Source organism: Cyphellophora attinorum (assembly GCF_001299255.1).
Source record: "Cyphellophora attinorum strain CBS 131958 chromosome Unknown Contig28, whole genome shotgun sequence".
NCBI lineage: Eukaryota > Fungi > Ascomycota > Eurotiomycetes > Chaetothyriales > Cyphellophoraceae > Cyphellophora > Cyphellophora attinorum.
Genome location: NW_017253256.1, coordinates 267,177 through 281,616, shown reverse-complemented (window position 1 = coordinate 281,616; position 14,440 = coordinate 267,177). Strand labels below are relative to the sequence as shown.

At 53.6% G+C, this 14,440-nt stretch overlaps 6 protein-coding genes across 6 annotated transcripts; 3 read left to right on the top strand and 3 right to left on the bottom strand.

Moving 5' to 3' along the window:
- Nucleotides 1-155: 155 nt before the first annotated feature.
- On the bottom strand, nt 156-3,371 carry AB675_11862 (Sodium/potassium-transporting ATPase subunit alpha; the record flags this gene model as incomplete). Its single annotated transcript, XM_018140745.1, has 1 exon — nt 156-3,371. One exon carries the CDS (start codon nt 3,369-3,371, stop codon nt 156-158), a length of 3,216 nt encoding a protein of 1,071 aa, XP_017996788.1.
- Nucleotides 3,372-5,559: 2,188 nt separating this feature from the next.
- Nucleotides 5,560-6,999, top strand: AB675_11861 (Obg-like ATPase 1; the record flags this gene model as incomplete). Its single annotated transcript, XM_018140744.1, has 3 exons — nt 5,560-5,634; nt 5,684-6,241; nt 6,448-6,999. The coding sequence occupies 3 exons, from the start codon at nt 5,560-5,562 to the stop codon at nt 6,997-6,999; spliced, it is 1,185 nt and encodes a 394-aa protein (XP_017996816.1).
- A 478-nt stretch (nt 7,000-7,477) lies between these two features.
- Nucleotides 7,478-8,179, top strand: AB675_11860 (uncharacterized protein; the record flags this gene model as incomplete). The annotated part of the gene is made up of 1 exon (XM_018140743.1): nt 7,478-8,179. The coding sequence occupies one exon, from the start codon at nt 7,478-7,480 to the stop codon at nt 8,177-8,179; it is 702 nt and encodes a 233-aa protein (XP_017996758.1).
- A 743-nt stretch (nt 8,180-8,922) lies between these two features.
- On the bottom strand, nt 8,923-9,612 carry AB675_11859 (uncharacterized protein; the record flags this gene model as incomplete). The annotated part of the gene is made up of 2 exons (XM_018140741.1): nt 8,923-9,154; nt 9,206-9,612. The coding sequence occupies 2 exons, from the start codon at nt 9,610-9,612 to the stop codon at nt 8,923-8,925; spliced, it is 639 nt and encodes a 212-aa protein (XP_017996833.1).
- Nucleotides 9,613-9,989: 377 nt separating this feature from the next.
- Nucleotides 9,990-11,030, bottom strand: AB675_11858 (54S ribosomal protein L9, mitochondrial; the record flags this gene model as incomplete). The annotated part of the gene is made up of 2 exons (XM_018140740.1): nt 9,990-10,162; nt 10,235-11,030. The coding sequence occupies 2 exons, from the start codon at nt 11,028-11,030 to the stop codon at nt 9,990-9,992; spliced, it is 969 nt and encodes a 322-aa protein (XP_017996812.1).
- Nucleotides 11,031-13,601: 2,571 nt separating this feature from the next.
- On the top strand, nt 13,602-14,165 carry AB675_11857 (uncharacterized protein; the record flags this gene model as incomplete). The annotated part of the gene is made up of 1 exon (XM_018140739.1): nt 13,602-14,165. The coding sequence occupies one exon, from the start codon at nt 13,602-13,604 to the stop codon at nt 14,163-14,165; it is 564 nt and encodes a 187-aa protein (XP_017996806.1).
- Nucleotides 14,166-14,440: the final 275 nt, after the last annotated feature.

The following is a 14,440-nucleotide window of genomic DNA, read 5'->3' as shown; positions in this document are numbered from 1 at the left end:
CGGCTGAGGGGCCGAACCGACCCTAACTCTTATCATATTGTGGGGTGAGCTGTTAGCCCACACAGTACAAGGCCTATCCACTCATCTGCAGATCGATCAACTGATCTACCATAGATGTCGTATATCCTCTGGATACTGTACGTCGACGCTGGTGCTCACCACGCAATGCGCGCCACCGGCCCATTTGGCCACTGCCTGACGAGCAGCTTCCTGAACTCATCCATAATCAGAATTCCCAGCGCCAACGGCAAGGGCAGCAACCAAAACTCTATGGGGACGCTCGCCGTGCCGAAAATCGATTGAATGCCCGGCTCCTCGGTCACAAAGATGGCAATGACCAGCGATGCCGCGATGCCGCCCAACAGCCACAGATTGCGGCGTTCTTTACGAAAGAACGGGTCGGCCTGGAGGATGGAAAGTCTCTTGTTGCGGATCGACAAGATGTTGCCCCATTGCAAGATCACCAAGGTGACAAAGTAGACACACTGTCCGACGGTGTTGAAGTAGGTCAGCTCGTCGGCGGTGTAGCCATAAAAGCCGTCGGCGTATTTCTCAAAGGCCAGGAAGAGGGCGGAAGCGGGAATTCCGGCATGGCGGTACATGTAGAGGAAAAACATGGCGTGGGCGATGACGGTCTCCATGACGCCGATAAACAGGTATGATTGCGCGTAGATTTTGAGGTTGATGAGATGGTCACGTCGTGGCTTGCGCGGTGGAATGGACAGGAGGTCAAATTCTTCTTTCTCCATGATCAGGCTCAGCGAGAGGAAGAGATCGGTGAAGACACAGATGATGATCATCAAGAATGAAGAAAGTGGCAGGGGAACGCCCACGAAGACGTTGAGTAGTACCGGCCAGATTTCCGACCATGATCCTGCCGGGAGAAGGTAGGAGATGACTTTTTGTAGGTTCTGGAAAACGAGACGTCCAAGTCTGATGGCGGTGACGATGGCGGAAAAGTCATCGAGAAGAACCAAGTCGGCGGCCTCAAGTGCGACATCGCTGCCGGACGCGATGGCGACTCCGACGTCTGCGGCCCGTAAAGCTGGAGCATCGTTGACTCCGTCACCGGTCACCGCGACGGTATTCTGTCTCTCGCGCAGCGCATTGACGATGAGGAGTTTTTGATTCGGCGTGGTCCTTGCAAAGACGATCTCTTCATAGCTGTTCACCACTTCCCATTCCTCGGGCGTAATCCTGTTGATTTCCGTGCTTTCGAGCAGGAGCGATTGTTTGCTATACTCGGTAAGTCTTGCTGTCTTTTCTCCTGCAACGGCTGACGATGTTTGTGCAGAGATCGTTGCATAAGTGTCAGGCTCCCGCTGGTCGCTGAAAATGCCTACTCGCCTGGCGATTGCCACGGCTGTGCGGCCAAAGTCACCAGTAACCATGAAGAATCGTATTCCAGCTCTGCGGCACGTGGCGATCGTCGTAGCACAATCTTCCCGGGGGGGATCGACCAATCCAATAATTCCAATCAATGTCAAGTCCGATAGACAATTGGCCACAAGCTCATCTCCGAGCGCGTTGCTACCAACAGCGGCGACTGGAGTATAGCGCCGTTCACACAGCATGAGGACCCGTTCGGCGCGTCCTGACATTTGTTCCTGCAGAAAGCCAAAATGGCGCTGAGCAGCAATATCGAGTTGCATCCTTTCGCCATCGCCTGTGAGAAAACTGCTGCATTTGTGCAGCAGTATATCCGGTGCGCCCTTAACAATGACAAGGTTCCCATTCTCTCCTGGCTTCGCGGCACTCATTGTCATCATCCACTTATTCGTGGAGTTGAAAGGTATCTGGAACAAGACCTTGCGCTGAGTGACCGCCGACGCCGAGTGCGAGCTCACAAACCTCAGTATAGCCCCATCGGTGGCGTTACCCTGCACATGACGTTCTGCAACTGGCAGATGGAGTGTCACAGGATCGAATGCTGCTTCGTTGCACAATTGACCGGCTTCGACTAGCGCAGTGAGGCCATTGGACTCCACAGCCAGAGCCTCGTCAGCTGCAAGCGATCGATCGTGAAAAGATACAGAAGCGACCGACATCTGATTGCGCGTCAGTGTCCCCGTCTTGTCGGAGCAAATGACATTGACGCAGCCCAGTGATTCAACGGTGGAAAGTCCTTTTGGAAGAATGTACGCTGACTTCATCCGCCGAGCAACCATCATCAAGGTCAACGCAACTCCAACTGGCATCCCTTCAGGGATAAATGCTACCACGCAGCCCATGACGTTGTTCAAGCAGGCGACCAGGTTCATGTAATTCGGCTTGTCGACCCTGAGCCAGCCCACCCAGGCGAGCAAGATCAGAAGCGCAAGACAGAATGTCAAGCAGAGAATAATCTTGATGAAACGAGTGATTTCACGCTGAATCAGCGTTGGCTTCTCCTTGACATCGGTCGTAGCCTGAGCGACAGACCCCATCACAGTATGTGGACCGGTGCCAACCACTATTCCCTGTGCTTTTCCATTTGTGACGACTGTTCCCATGAGCGCAATATTCCTCGTCTCAAGAAAGTTATCGTCGGTGGGATTGACAGCGCCATCAATCTCGTCGGCCTCTCCGGTAAGGACAGCCCGGTCGAATCGCACATCGCCAGAGGTGCTGAGCAGCCGAAGATCTGCGGGCACCTTATTGCCAATACTGAGATTGACGATATCGCCTGGAACCAGGTCGGCGGATCGAATGATGGCCGTCTGTCCTCCTCTGACGACAGCGCATTGGGAGGGCAATAGATCCAAGATAGAGTCCATTGTCTTCTTCGTTGACCAATCCTGAAACGCCGAAAAGGCTGCCTGGAGGAATATAACAATCATGACCAGGATGGCCAGGCCGAGGTTATATGGCTGGGGAGGATTTCCTAGTGGCCTCCAGCAGATGAAAAAGATGACCACCCCGACCCATAAAATGGAGCAGAAATTGCCGAACACGTAGAACAGCAGCTTCTTCCAGTATCTCTTCTTTTTCTTGGGCAGGACATTCCGTCCATAGCGCTGGACACGAGCTTTGGCGTCATCCTCGCTGAGGCCTTGGTCGGGCTGGACACCAAATGTCTCACAGACCCGCGAGGGCGCCAATATGTGATGATTGACGTCCTCGAAGTATTCTGGATTGGTGGCGGCGTCGAGCTTTCTGTCAGAGTCCTGGAGTCTGGCCACTTCGAAAGACAGTGTCCTAAAAGCCACCGGCAGTCCCGAGGTGGCTTGCGCTCGACTGCGCACGCTGCTGATTGAAGTCGCGTCTGAGGCTCTTCTTGCCCTCGGCGGTCGAGCATTGTGCGAGGGCTTCACATCCACGTCATCGTCAAAGATGATACGTGGTTGACGGCTAGCCTCAATCGCATCGCCCTTGGCTTCGTCGTCCAACATGACTTGGCGGTAACGTTCTGGCGGCACGCTTTGATCGGTACTTGGAAATGAAAATATGGGAAACCACAGTCAGAAACAGCTCGACAGGAGGGAGGATAGCAGGCATGGGCTCAGCTTTTATGAGCCACTGTGGTATACTTGGTGGTGGGAACATCGATGGTTCGAATCCCAGGTTTAGAGTTTGCGGCAAGACGGAGAAGCCTACCTAGGTACTGGTATACCTCGCGGAAGACGTCCTCTCTTACCGCTTTGTTGTACTACACTACTTCGTTGCATGGCTTGCCCCGTTGTAGCTCCTTTGAGACTCGCCGTCTAGTCCACTCTGCGCGATTTATTTCACCACATATACCAGAGCATTCGCTTGTAATTTGCTCGGCTGAAGGTTCGTGGTCCAGGTAGTTCTTGCCTCTGACACATACCACAAGATTTGCTGCTGTAAGTCTTTGGTAAATTTTACGTACTCTTCGCAAATATAGGCGCTCAGGGTCACTTGTTCTCTTAGATTCGAGTTCAGAATCCATCTGGTGCTGCACGACCTGCACACAATTAGCTGCAATATCGAAGATTTCTTTGCACACATCCAGTGCCGTTGCTTCGACACGCTGCATACGGACTAGCGTGAATACTGCGCTCAAGCTTTTACGGCTTGTGCTTGGCCAAATCTAAACCGAGGCAGCATTGGAGAGTGGCTTCAAGGAAGATTCGCCAGCGACCCCGCCATCGTTGGAGGCAACATGATATTTGACTGGGCTTTGGTCCTGGGAGTGTGACTGCGCTGGCAACTCGTTACCGGCGGTCGTCCAGGGAACAGTTCGAGTCCATGATGAGTAGCAGCGTGACGTGTTGTACCGTAACCCTGCTCGTCGCCACGTTCTCATCGCAGGAGCATGTGCTGGGTCTTGTGGCTGCTTCGCGGAGAGTGAACCGTGTGCAATTATCGTTGCTGCATCGCTGTACACCTTTACGGCGGACTTTACTTCGCGATTTTGCACTGAGACCATTCCAACAGGTCAGCAGGGTATAGTCAATCGTACAATTTATTGAACTACCATCTGAAGTGTGCTGGTGGTAGGAACGAGTTAGCCAGTAGGCGGTGCTCTGGCAGCTGATGAGATATTTCAGCACCGGGATCCGGTCGGCCGCAGCGCTGTGTACCGAGAGGCTGCGGAGGATTCGATCGAGGAGTTCTCTTCGTAGGGAGTTGCATTCGTCAATCGCATCGATGATGGCACAGATGCAACCATGAGACACACTAGCCAGCGCGGTCTGATCCAAAGTCCATAGGAAATTGAACGAGTGGTCGATCTGATGCTTGTCAGTGTAGAACTTGCGCTTGAACTTGTTGGTGAAGTCCCGTTGCGAGCGCAGAATTTGGACAATGAAGTTCCGAAGCAGAGATCGAGCATCGCGAAACTCTTCATCGATACGGGTGCAGAACCAGTTTTGACAGTCCGCATTTCCTAGCGCTGTCCCAGAGCCGAGACGAGGGTAGACTTTCGTTTGCCTCAGGCTCGTGCTCATGCACTTGCTAAAAGAGAATTCATGGTACAGACAGATTCAGCATTCCAGTAGTTAGGACGCGTCGACATGTGGAGGATGGAAACATTTCGGCCCTTGGAATCGGGACCGTTGCCTCTGCGCATCTCAACCTCCTTCCATCTCGTCAGATCCCAGTGCAGTACCTTGAACGCGGATGACGCAGAATACACGCTTGCATAGATCGTATATATCTCCGGGCTACGTGAAGGTCCATAGATGAGCGTTGTGAGTAGTCGAGCATCACAGGTCCGTGTGTTCGAAATAAGGTGTTCGACGTGATATCTAGAATCTAGTCATCCGGTCTCTGATAGCTCTGCCTGCCAAGGAGAGCGCCTTGGCATAAAGTCGCTTTCGAGATTCAAGCAGCTGCAGTGTGCGCAGGACAATGAACCCATCATTACACCTTCTGCTGTTGAGCGCAACGGCACAAAGTCCGCCCAGTCAAGTCTGCTAGAAATCGAGGCGCAGTCCTCTGCCGCGCAACCTGTCGCGCTCTCCGCTAGCCATCCTATTTTTCGCTTCTTCCACAACACATTTTCTTTTTCCTGCAGCAGGCTCTGCAAACTTCGGGCGAGCTGCTTGTAGCTTCAACCGGGCGCAAGCCCAACAGATAGCGCAAAAGCGTAACTACGCCAAGAGCAAAGCCAGGATGCCGCCCAAGAAAGCCGTCAAGGAGGAGAAGATCCTGCTGGGAAGACCAGGAAACAACCTGAAGAGTGGTATCGTATGTAGGGACACCAGAGACTGCGCAAAAATCACACTGACACGCCCAGGTCGGCCTAGCTAACGTCGGCAAATCAACACTCTTCCAAGCCATCACAAAATGTACACTCGGCAACCCTGCCAACTTTCCCTTCGCCACAATCGATCCTGAGGAATCGAGAGTGCTAGTACCTGACGATCGATATGACTGGCTGTGCAAACATTACAAGCCAAAGTCGGAAGTGCCAGCGCATTTGACCATCTACGACATTGCTGGTCTGACAAGAGGCGCGTCGACGGGAGCCGGTCTAGGCAATGCCTTTCTATCACATATCAGAGCAGTCGATGCCATCTTCGAGGTCGTCCGATGCTTTGACGATGCCGAAATCACACACGTCGAGGGCGACGTTGATCCAGTGCGCGACTTGGACATTATCGTGGGAGAGCTCATCGCCAAAGATATCGAGTTCACCGAGAAGGCCAAGGAGAATCTGGCTAAGCAGACACGGCGAGGTGGCCAGAGTCTGGAGATGAAGAAGCTGCAACAAGAAGAGGCCACAGTCGACAAGATTCTGGCATGGCTCAAAGACGGCAAAGAAGTGCGGAAAGGCGACTGGACGCCGAAAGAGGTAAGCTACACCAACTCCTTCGTTGCTGTTCCCCTTTCCATGATGAACAAGAGCCTTAGCTCTATAATCCCAGCTCGTCGAAAGCGGCCTCGTTATACATCTCACGTTGGAGGCCGTTATGAGAGGAAGTCCTACCTGAACCCCATTACAAGTCACCACAGTGCTGAAATCTATCATCATATGTGCACGACTGACATCCGTCATAGGTCGAGGTCATCAATCCTCTCTTCCTCCTCACAGCAAAGCCGGTTGTCTACCTCATCAACCTCTCAGAAAAGGACTACATCCGCCAGAAGAACAAATACCTCCCCAAAGTTATGGGCTGGCTGAAGGAACACGCCGCCGGCGACCCGATCTTGCCTATTTCAATATCCTTCGAAGAGCGACTCACCCAACTAGGCGGCGACGCCGAAGTGGAGGAAGAGTGCAAAAAGCTCGGCACAAAATCCGCCCTCCCCAAAATCATCACCACGATGCGAACATCTCTCAACCTAGCTAGCTTCTTCACCACCGGCACAGACGAGGTGCGGCAGTGGACGATACGGAAGGGGACAAAAGCGCCCGGGGCTGCCGGAGTGATTCACACTGATTTCGAGAAGACGTTCATCCAAGCAATCGTGTATAATTTTGACGTGCTCAAGGAGACTGGTGACGAAGCTGGCGTCAAGGCTGCTGGCAAGATCTTAACGAAGGGCAAGGACTACGTTGTTGAGGATGGCGATATCCTGCTCATCAAGGCGGGTGCTGCTAAGGGTTGAGCAAGTCCAACGGACAGCTGAAGAACAAGTTCGTCGGCACCTGGCTAGCCTCAATTGAGCTTTTGCTAGCATGGCTCTAGACATTGCCATCATCCAAAAGCCAATCTTGCTTGCTCATACTATTTTGATGACCTCCCGCGTAGTCCGCAAAAGCCTTACTCTCTAGAGTCGATGCGTAAGACGTGTTACCATGGCACGAAGTAGCCTGGGCCAGTCAAGCCAGTAACTCGACGCCTAATCTGGCTGCCTGATTTGTTGCCTCCTTCCGTCACATGAAATTACAATGATCGAAACATCGCCTGACTAGCAAGTACGTAGCAGAACGGACAAACCTTATCATAACAACTTTGATTCCGCAGGGCGCATCTTCGAGAGGGCTACACCGCTATTGTAAGCCACCCCGATCACCTTTTACTCCCTATTTTCCGCACCAGACTACAGTCCAGCGCCAACCCCCCCGACCATACCCTTCCCAAGGATGGCCACCTCAGCAATCGCCGGCACGACGTCACGACTCCGCAAGACGTTCAAAGCCGCCATCGACGGCGATGATTCTGACATACCCTCGGACATGGATGAGCAGGAACAGGACGAGTTGATCGAAAAAATCAGCTCCTCGAATGATTCCGCCAACCTACTGTACACACGGATATTCACAGTGCTGCCTTTGGTGGGCGTGCTGCCGTTCTTGTGGACGTTGCTTTCAGGAAGGTCCTTCCTTCCGTGCTTATTGGGTATAAGTAGTCTCCTACTCAGCAGCCTGACAATGGGATTCATCCCGTTGGACACATCTGCGAACCTTGGCAGCAACAGCGAGCCTACACTCTCAAGCCTAGCACATGCCCGTGCCTCGCGTCGCAACGCCTCCGCCGCCGGCCGCGGCGCCTTGCTTGGTCTGGACCTACCCTTCGAGCTCATCAGCGTCGACGAAGGCAGTCCGGTCAGGCGATACGCATTGGTACTGGATGGAGTATTGAGTGCGATCATGGCGGTCGGGGGTTTCATGTTGATGGGTAGAGACTCGAAAGAGGTTGGAGATGGAGGGTTTTGGTTGTTGTGTTTGCTGCCGGGGGTGATGTGTGTCGTTGTGGTCGTTGTGAGGGGTGCGATGAGGGATGCGGAGAGGGGGTTGGGTGGGTTGCGGGCGCTTGGGGAGAGGGGGGGTTTCAAGGGTGCTTGAGGTAGGAGTTCTGCGGCCAGGGAGAGGGGATGGAGTGCATGGATAGGTAAGCCTCTGATGTACCGGTCCAGACTCCAATTGCCGCTCTATGTATCACGAGCGCGTAAGCTTCGGCGTCTAAGTTCACTGTTTCCTCATCGCAACTTCTTCGCGCTTCACTGCTCCCGCTTGGCAATGTTCTACTCAGTCGGGACCCGAAGTCTACATACCAACACCGCTCAAAACTTGCTCATCAATCATCATCCAACGTGCCGAGGCACTCATTTGAGCGGCATGGTGTTGATGGAAAACACATCAAACGAGGTCAGTACTAGCCATGGCTAGGTCACGGGTCTATGGCCCGGCTTCGTGCGAAGATCCCAGTTTGACTCTGGGTGCTGCTTGGGTAGTCATTCTTACTTTTTGCTATTGCTTGGTATGGAGGACAGAGACGGTTGTGGATGTGGGGATCGTAAGGGTTAGCTGGGGCAGGCACGGATGGTGGATTGTACGAATGTCTTCACTGGAATAGAAGTGTCAGAGAAAGAAATGAAGATTATCTACCTATGCTGACCCGGCTTGATCTCCAGCACTTGCGACCTTGAAAGCGCTCGACACAACGGGTAGCCGGCCCTGCTCTTTCTCCAGTCCGAAGTGGATAAGTCCCTTGAATGCCCGATGCTGAATTCCCAACGCCCGAATCGCACCTGCACCAGATCCTGTCAACCAGCACAACGACTACCCAGAAGAACACTGCGCCACGCTCACAACAACATGACAACCCCAACCAACCCACCAACCAATCCCAGCATACTTCCCCGCGCAGCCACAACAGCAGCACCACTCTTCTTCGTCGCGCTCGCACTCGACGCACTCGCCGTAGTGGTGCCTTGCGGTTTGTCGTGGACTACACCGCCATACACGCTGCTGGGGACCTTGACGTCGGCGGACTTGGCTTTGTCTTTGTAGGAGGAGAGAGTTTGGTCGGATCCGGATCTACACAATAAGTTAGTAAAAATGCTGCATGAAGGTAAAGGTGAAACGTACGGTGCGTTAATAACCATCCCCATTCCCGCTTTGCAGTGTTCGCCTGCGGCGCAGTACAGCCACATCGGGTTCGTGTCGTTCAGCCTCATGGAGAAGACTTTGCTATCCTCGTCCTTGCCGCTACCACCCGCGAAGAAGCCCGAAAAGATACCGTTGTCCTGGGCTTGGCAGGGCGAGTCGTAGGAAGATTGCGCGACGGAGTGGTTCCCATTGTAGAAATGGAAGTTGAGTAGATCGCCTGGACTGGCGGTCAAGGTCTCGGGGTCGAACTTAAGGTTGTCGGAGCCGACTTTGATGTCGTAGGTTGATGTGGCGGGGATGCCGGTGGTAGTCGCACTAGCAGACGATGAGTCGTCGGCTAACGCGACAGCTGCGAGCGCAGCGGTCGTGAGCATCTGGTAGCGCATCTTGGTTCTTTGTGCCTGTCTGTGTGCGAAAGCTTGAGGATCTGAGTAAGTGGCGTCGCAGATCTGCAGTGGAACGAGAGCAGGAAGCAGAACAACTGAACTTGAAGTAGTGGATGCAGCTTGATTCTTGAGCGACGCTGCAGCGAAAGATGGTCCGAGGCGGTAGTGAAGGCCAACGAGTGTAAGGAATGTCAGGAACAGAAAATGGAAGAGGTTGCTCGGGTCGACGGTTGCGGCCGTGCTTCTTCAAATATGGGACGATGACATGGCAACCGTGTGGTCTGTGCTCTGAACAAGGTCCCATTGTCTAAAATATTTGGTACACGCTGTTCGTACAATGGATTGATCTGCATATCGCCGCATCTAGAACTGGTTAATTACGCAGTGACCGTCGATGCCGTTGTTGCGTCGGGTTGTTGCGATAGATCCACGACCTCGGCAGGATCGACGTCCTTCGGGTCAAAGTCGATCAAAGGAGGAGGCATTATCCAGGGCTTCTTTAGTGCATCCTGAACCATGACAACGCAGCCTTTGGGTCCGGATACGGCGCCTGTGATGGGAGATTAGCGTTAGCACAGAGAATTTTCGAGATATGGCTGCTGAGGGTGCAGCTTCTGCTCACCTTTGACCAGCAATATGCCTTTCGCAGCATCACTCTGCAGCACCTTGACATTCTGCATCGTGACCCTCTGCCCACCCATATTCCCCGCCATCTTCTTCCCTGGATGCACTCGACTACCGCTTCCCTGCCCTCCTCCAGCAGAGCCCATACTCCTATGCGTCAGCGACACACCGTGACTCCGATCCTGACCGTGAAATCCCCATCTCTTCATCACGCCCTGCCACCCCTTCCCCTTACAGTGCGACCGCGCATCAATGAACTGGCCCGGCTGGAACCAATCTGCATGTATCGACGAGCCCACCGGCAAGAGACCCCTCTCGTCCCGCACCCGAAACTCCTGTAGATACCTCTTTGGACTCACGCCTTGCACCGAGTACTGGCCCAGCTCGGCCTTGGGCACGTTCTTTGCCGCCTTGACGCCCGCGCCAACGCAGACGGCGAAATACCCGTGCACTTTCCGTGTCTTGTGTAGGACGACTTGGTTGCGGTCGAATTGCAGGATGGTGGCGGGGATGAGCTTGCCTTCTTCGTCGTACAGCGAGGTCATGCCCTTCTTGATGGCGAGTGCGCCGGTGCGGTAGGGGAGCGCATCGGCGAGCTCTTTTCGTTTATGTGCTGCTTCTTGACTCGCGGCGAGGGATTTGGGGTGGTAGCGGTCGTGGCGGGGGCGGTCTATTGATCTGATGCCGAAGGTGCGTTTTTGTATTGTGGGCGTTGACGGCTGGAGGATGGATCGTGGAAGGAGGAATGCTGGGGGGAGTGGTATGGCGACCAGCACCGGAGCTTTGGGGGGCATGGTGCTGGTGCTCGGGCTGGGCGGCCGCAACCTGCGATCAGCGAGCGGGATCTCGAGGAAGCTGCAGTCGAGGCCTTCGGAGAGTCGTCTGCGTCTGTACGTGTCAGATTGCGATGGCGCAAATGTCTCTACAATGAGTAGTGTTGTTGAGGCATGTGTCGACTTTCTTGATCATGGCAAATCTTCGGTCTTGGCGACGTCTCCGAGCACCAGATGATGCGCCGAGCCGAGCGCGCGACGGTTCTCATCCAATAACAACAACGCAACTCGACGATCAAGGGCTTATAGAAACTAGCGATGGGTACTTCATTCTCATCGGCAGGCTAGACGGTGACCAGGCCGCATGCGTTGCCTCCTTGGCGACACAAGCTGGTCAGTGGTACTCAAGTTTGTCTAGGGTGTCACTGGCATCGACTCGCGCCAGGCCACAGGCAAGCTGTTGATGTATGGCTCAAACTCTTGCAGTCCTGTTCGCGGCGCTGAATGATCATCGATTTCCGCCGAGGTATAGCATGTGGCGAAGCAAATCCCAGATTGGGTCGGTTGGCAATCGCACATGCCTTAGAGACCACGACCGTTTGAGTAGGTGCCCGCTATGCGATCAACAAATGGTCCACATTCGAAAGGAATTGCTGCTTCATGCAACTTGAATCGCAGTCCACTACTATAGCGAATCACAGGCAGAGCATTATGCAGGACCAGACGACCTCCCGTGGCTGCGCCTACTACAGGGCGCTTACAGAACCTAACCGGTCACAGCTTCGTATCTACTGACGAACCACACTGAGTTCTACTTATAGGAACCGCCGCCGGGCGGCGTGCTCGTACACAAAGGCCGTAACAATATGAATTCAACTGCCACGACTGAAGGCTGTCAGGTCCAGAAGCCAGCAAATGCTGCTCTGCGCCCCTCTACCCTGAACAGCACATGGGATCCGCAAATGGCCGCGCTGCCCTTACCAAGGCCATTGCAAGGCGCTGGTCGAGACCGTTCTTTCTGGACCCAACAACTTGATGTTGCAGACATTGTCAGTACACTGAGAGTTCTTGCGGCGTCCATTCCTCGACTTACACTTGCGTCTGGTCCATTGCAATTCGACCAAGATGTAGAAGCACGCAGCTCCGAGCTAAGCCAGCAAACGAGCGCGAGAGGGGCTCGGAAAAGGACAAATCCAAAGGCACCAGCACGACGTTCGGCTAAAAAGGTGCCGAATGCGGATGATGCAGCAAAACAAAGCCCTGCACACCGGCGGCATAAAAAGTGCGGGAAAGCGATAGAGGTTCAACTCGATCTTATCTTGAACAGTGATCATACCGACAATGCTCATCTCTTCATCTGCTGGGGACCGGCCAGCAACTGCCGAATAGCGGCCATCAAAGTCCCTAACGGTGCCGACGAGGTCAGCGTCTGGCAGTCGATTCGTCGAGAATGGTACAGCAGCCGTGGGAAGTGGAGGCGATATTTCCGCTTCCTAGATGTCCGTCGCATCGAAATCGTGCAGGTATGCAGAATCGATCCAGGTCGTCGGTTCAGACGTGTGAGGCTAACATGCGCAGATCTCAATCGCAGGTAGCTCAGATTCCCGAAAGAATAGCTCCAAATCGACTGGTCATCTCATCGGAACGCATGCATCTGCGGAACTGGACCAAAGGAAGCGACAGGATGAGACAACTGTTGCCCACCCGACGGATTTTCCTTGTTACTATTATCCCTCTACGGGCCGTACTGATTGCGAAGATGAGTGTTACGAACTGCATAGAGATTCTGAATGTCCTGGGGCTGCGTGGTATACAGCCCGGAGGAGACTGCGTCGACACAGGACGCTCGGACTCTTGCCACTCCTATTCTTCCATCCCGAGCATGCTGAAGCAAATCACCTGCTGGAGGGCTGGAAGTTGCTGAAGAGTCACCAGTAAGCAGCCTTTGACCATAGTGTCAGGTCGGTGTAATGGTTGCTGACGAAGAGACCAATAGAGCCATCCTGCGCGAACTCGACAATGAGCATTGTCTCCAACTGGGAGAACTTGAATTCGAAGCCCTTTGGCTGGACGATGGCCGGTCATCGCGATATATTCCACTGGCGTTAGCTACGGTGGCCACCCTGGCCGTGGTAGGTCTGTCTCAACTGTGTTTTCGCGACTGGAGTGTGTCGTGGACTGTCGGCGGGGTCGCATTGGCACTGGCAGCACTGTATATGGCAGTAGCAGGTGATCAATTCGAGTCCTAGGACATTTGGTGACACGCATGACGAAAGTCCCTCAAGCAGGGCACTTTGAAGCCAAGATGCTAAGCGATGGGAACTTTGGTGGTCGTCTCATTCGAGCACCACACCTCTTTCCGCTACGTGCTTCATGGCTGGTTTTCTTCCTCGTGCGCCTGAGCTTTGTATTCTTCACTACGAGAGGATTTGTTGTGGTGTGCTGTAGCATACAACGAGTTGACATAGAAAGCCGCGCCTTGGACGCTGTTGTGTCCATCCAATCGAACACAGTGCTCCAACGATGTCAAATGGCGAGGCCAATTCACACTGAGCCGAACATGGTCTACCACCGCAGTTGCACTGTTCGACGATGGACCTGACCCACGACAGCGACGCTCAAGCGACACACGATATGGAGCCGGCGATTCGCCGCTTCTCATATCCATATCTGCCAAATGATGGGCAGCATTTTCGCCTTCTCCAGCTCTTTCAAGACGATGAGGAGGCCTCCATACGGTGCGAACTTTTCACCGCCCGGAGAAGCGATTGGAAAGAGCAGTACTTTGCCATGTCCTACGTTTGGGGATCAAAGGACAACAAAGCTGAAATCATTCTGAATGAGAGGAGTTTTCCACTTCGACGCAATCTGTTCGACTTCCTCAAGGCGTTTCGCGCTTATATGATGGACTGCGGACTTCCCTGGGCAATAATCTGGGCCGATGCTATCTGCATCGACCAAGAAACGATCGACGAAAAGAATCATCAGGTGCAAGTCATGAGCAGGATTTTCCACGATGCGGCTTGCGTGTTCTCTTGGCTGGGCTATGGCGACGCTATATTGAAAGAGCAGTCGATGGCGTTCGTAAATACGCCATGGATAAGACTTACCCTCTCCATAACATCTCCGCCTTTCTGGAAGCTTTTGGCGCCCTAGAGTATTGGACTCGGTTATGTAAGTCGTTCTACGCTTCGCATTTTCATCGACGTTTGCATTGCACCGGGTCTCGAGCTCAATGCTATGCATGAGTCTTCAGCGCCAGGGGAGCAGCAGCTGTCTTGCGCAATGGCCCTGGTCAAGCTTGTCCTCGGATGAAGAAGACTACTGATACATATGTAGGGGTCGTTCCGGAGATTCTCCTCGCACGAGATCACGTTTACATGTACGGGCGATCCGTTTGCAGCAAAGTTCAGCTGTCACCATTTGTGAGG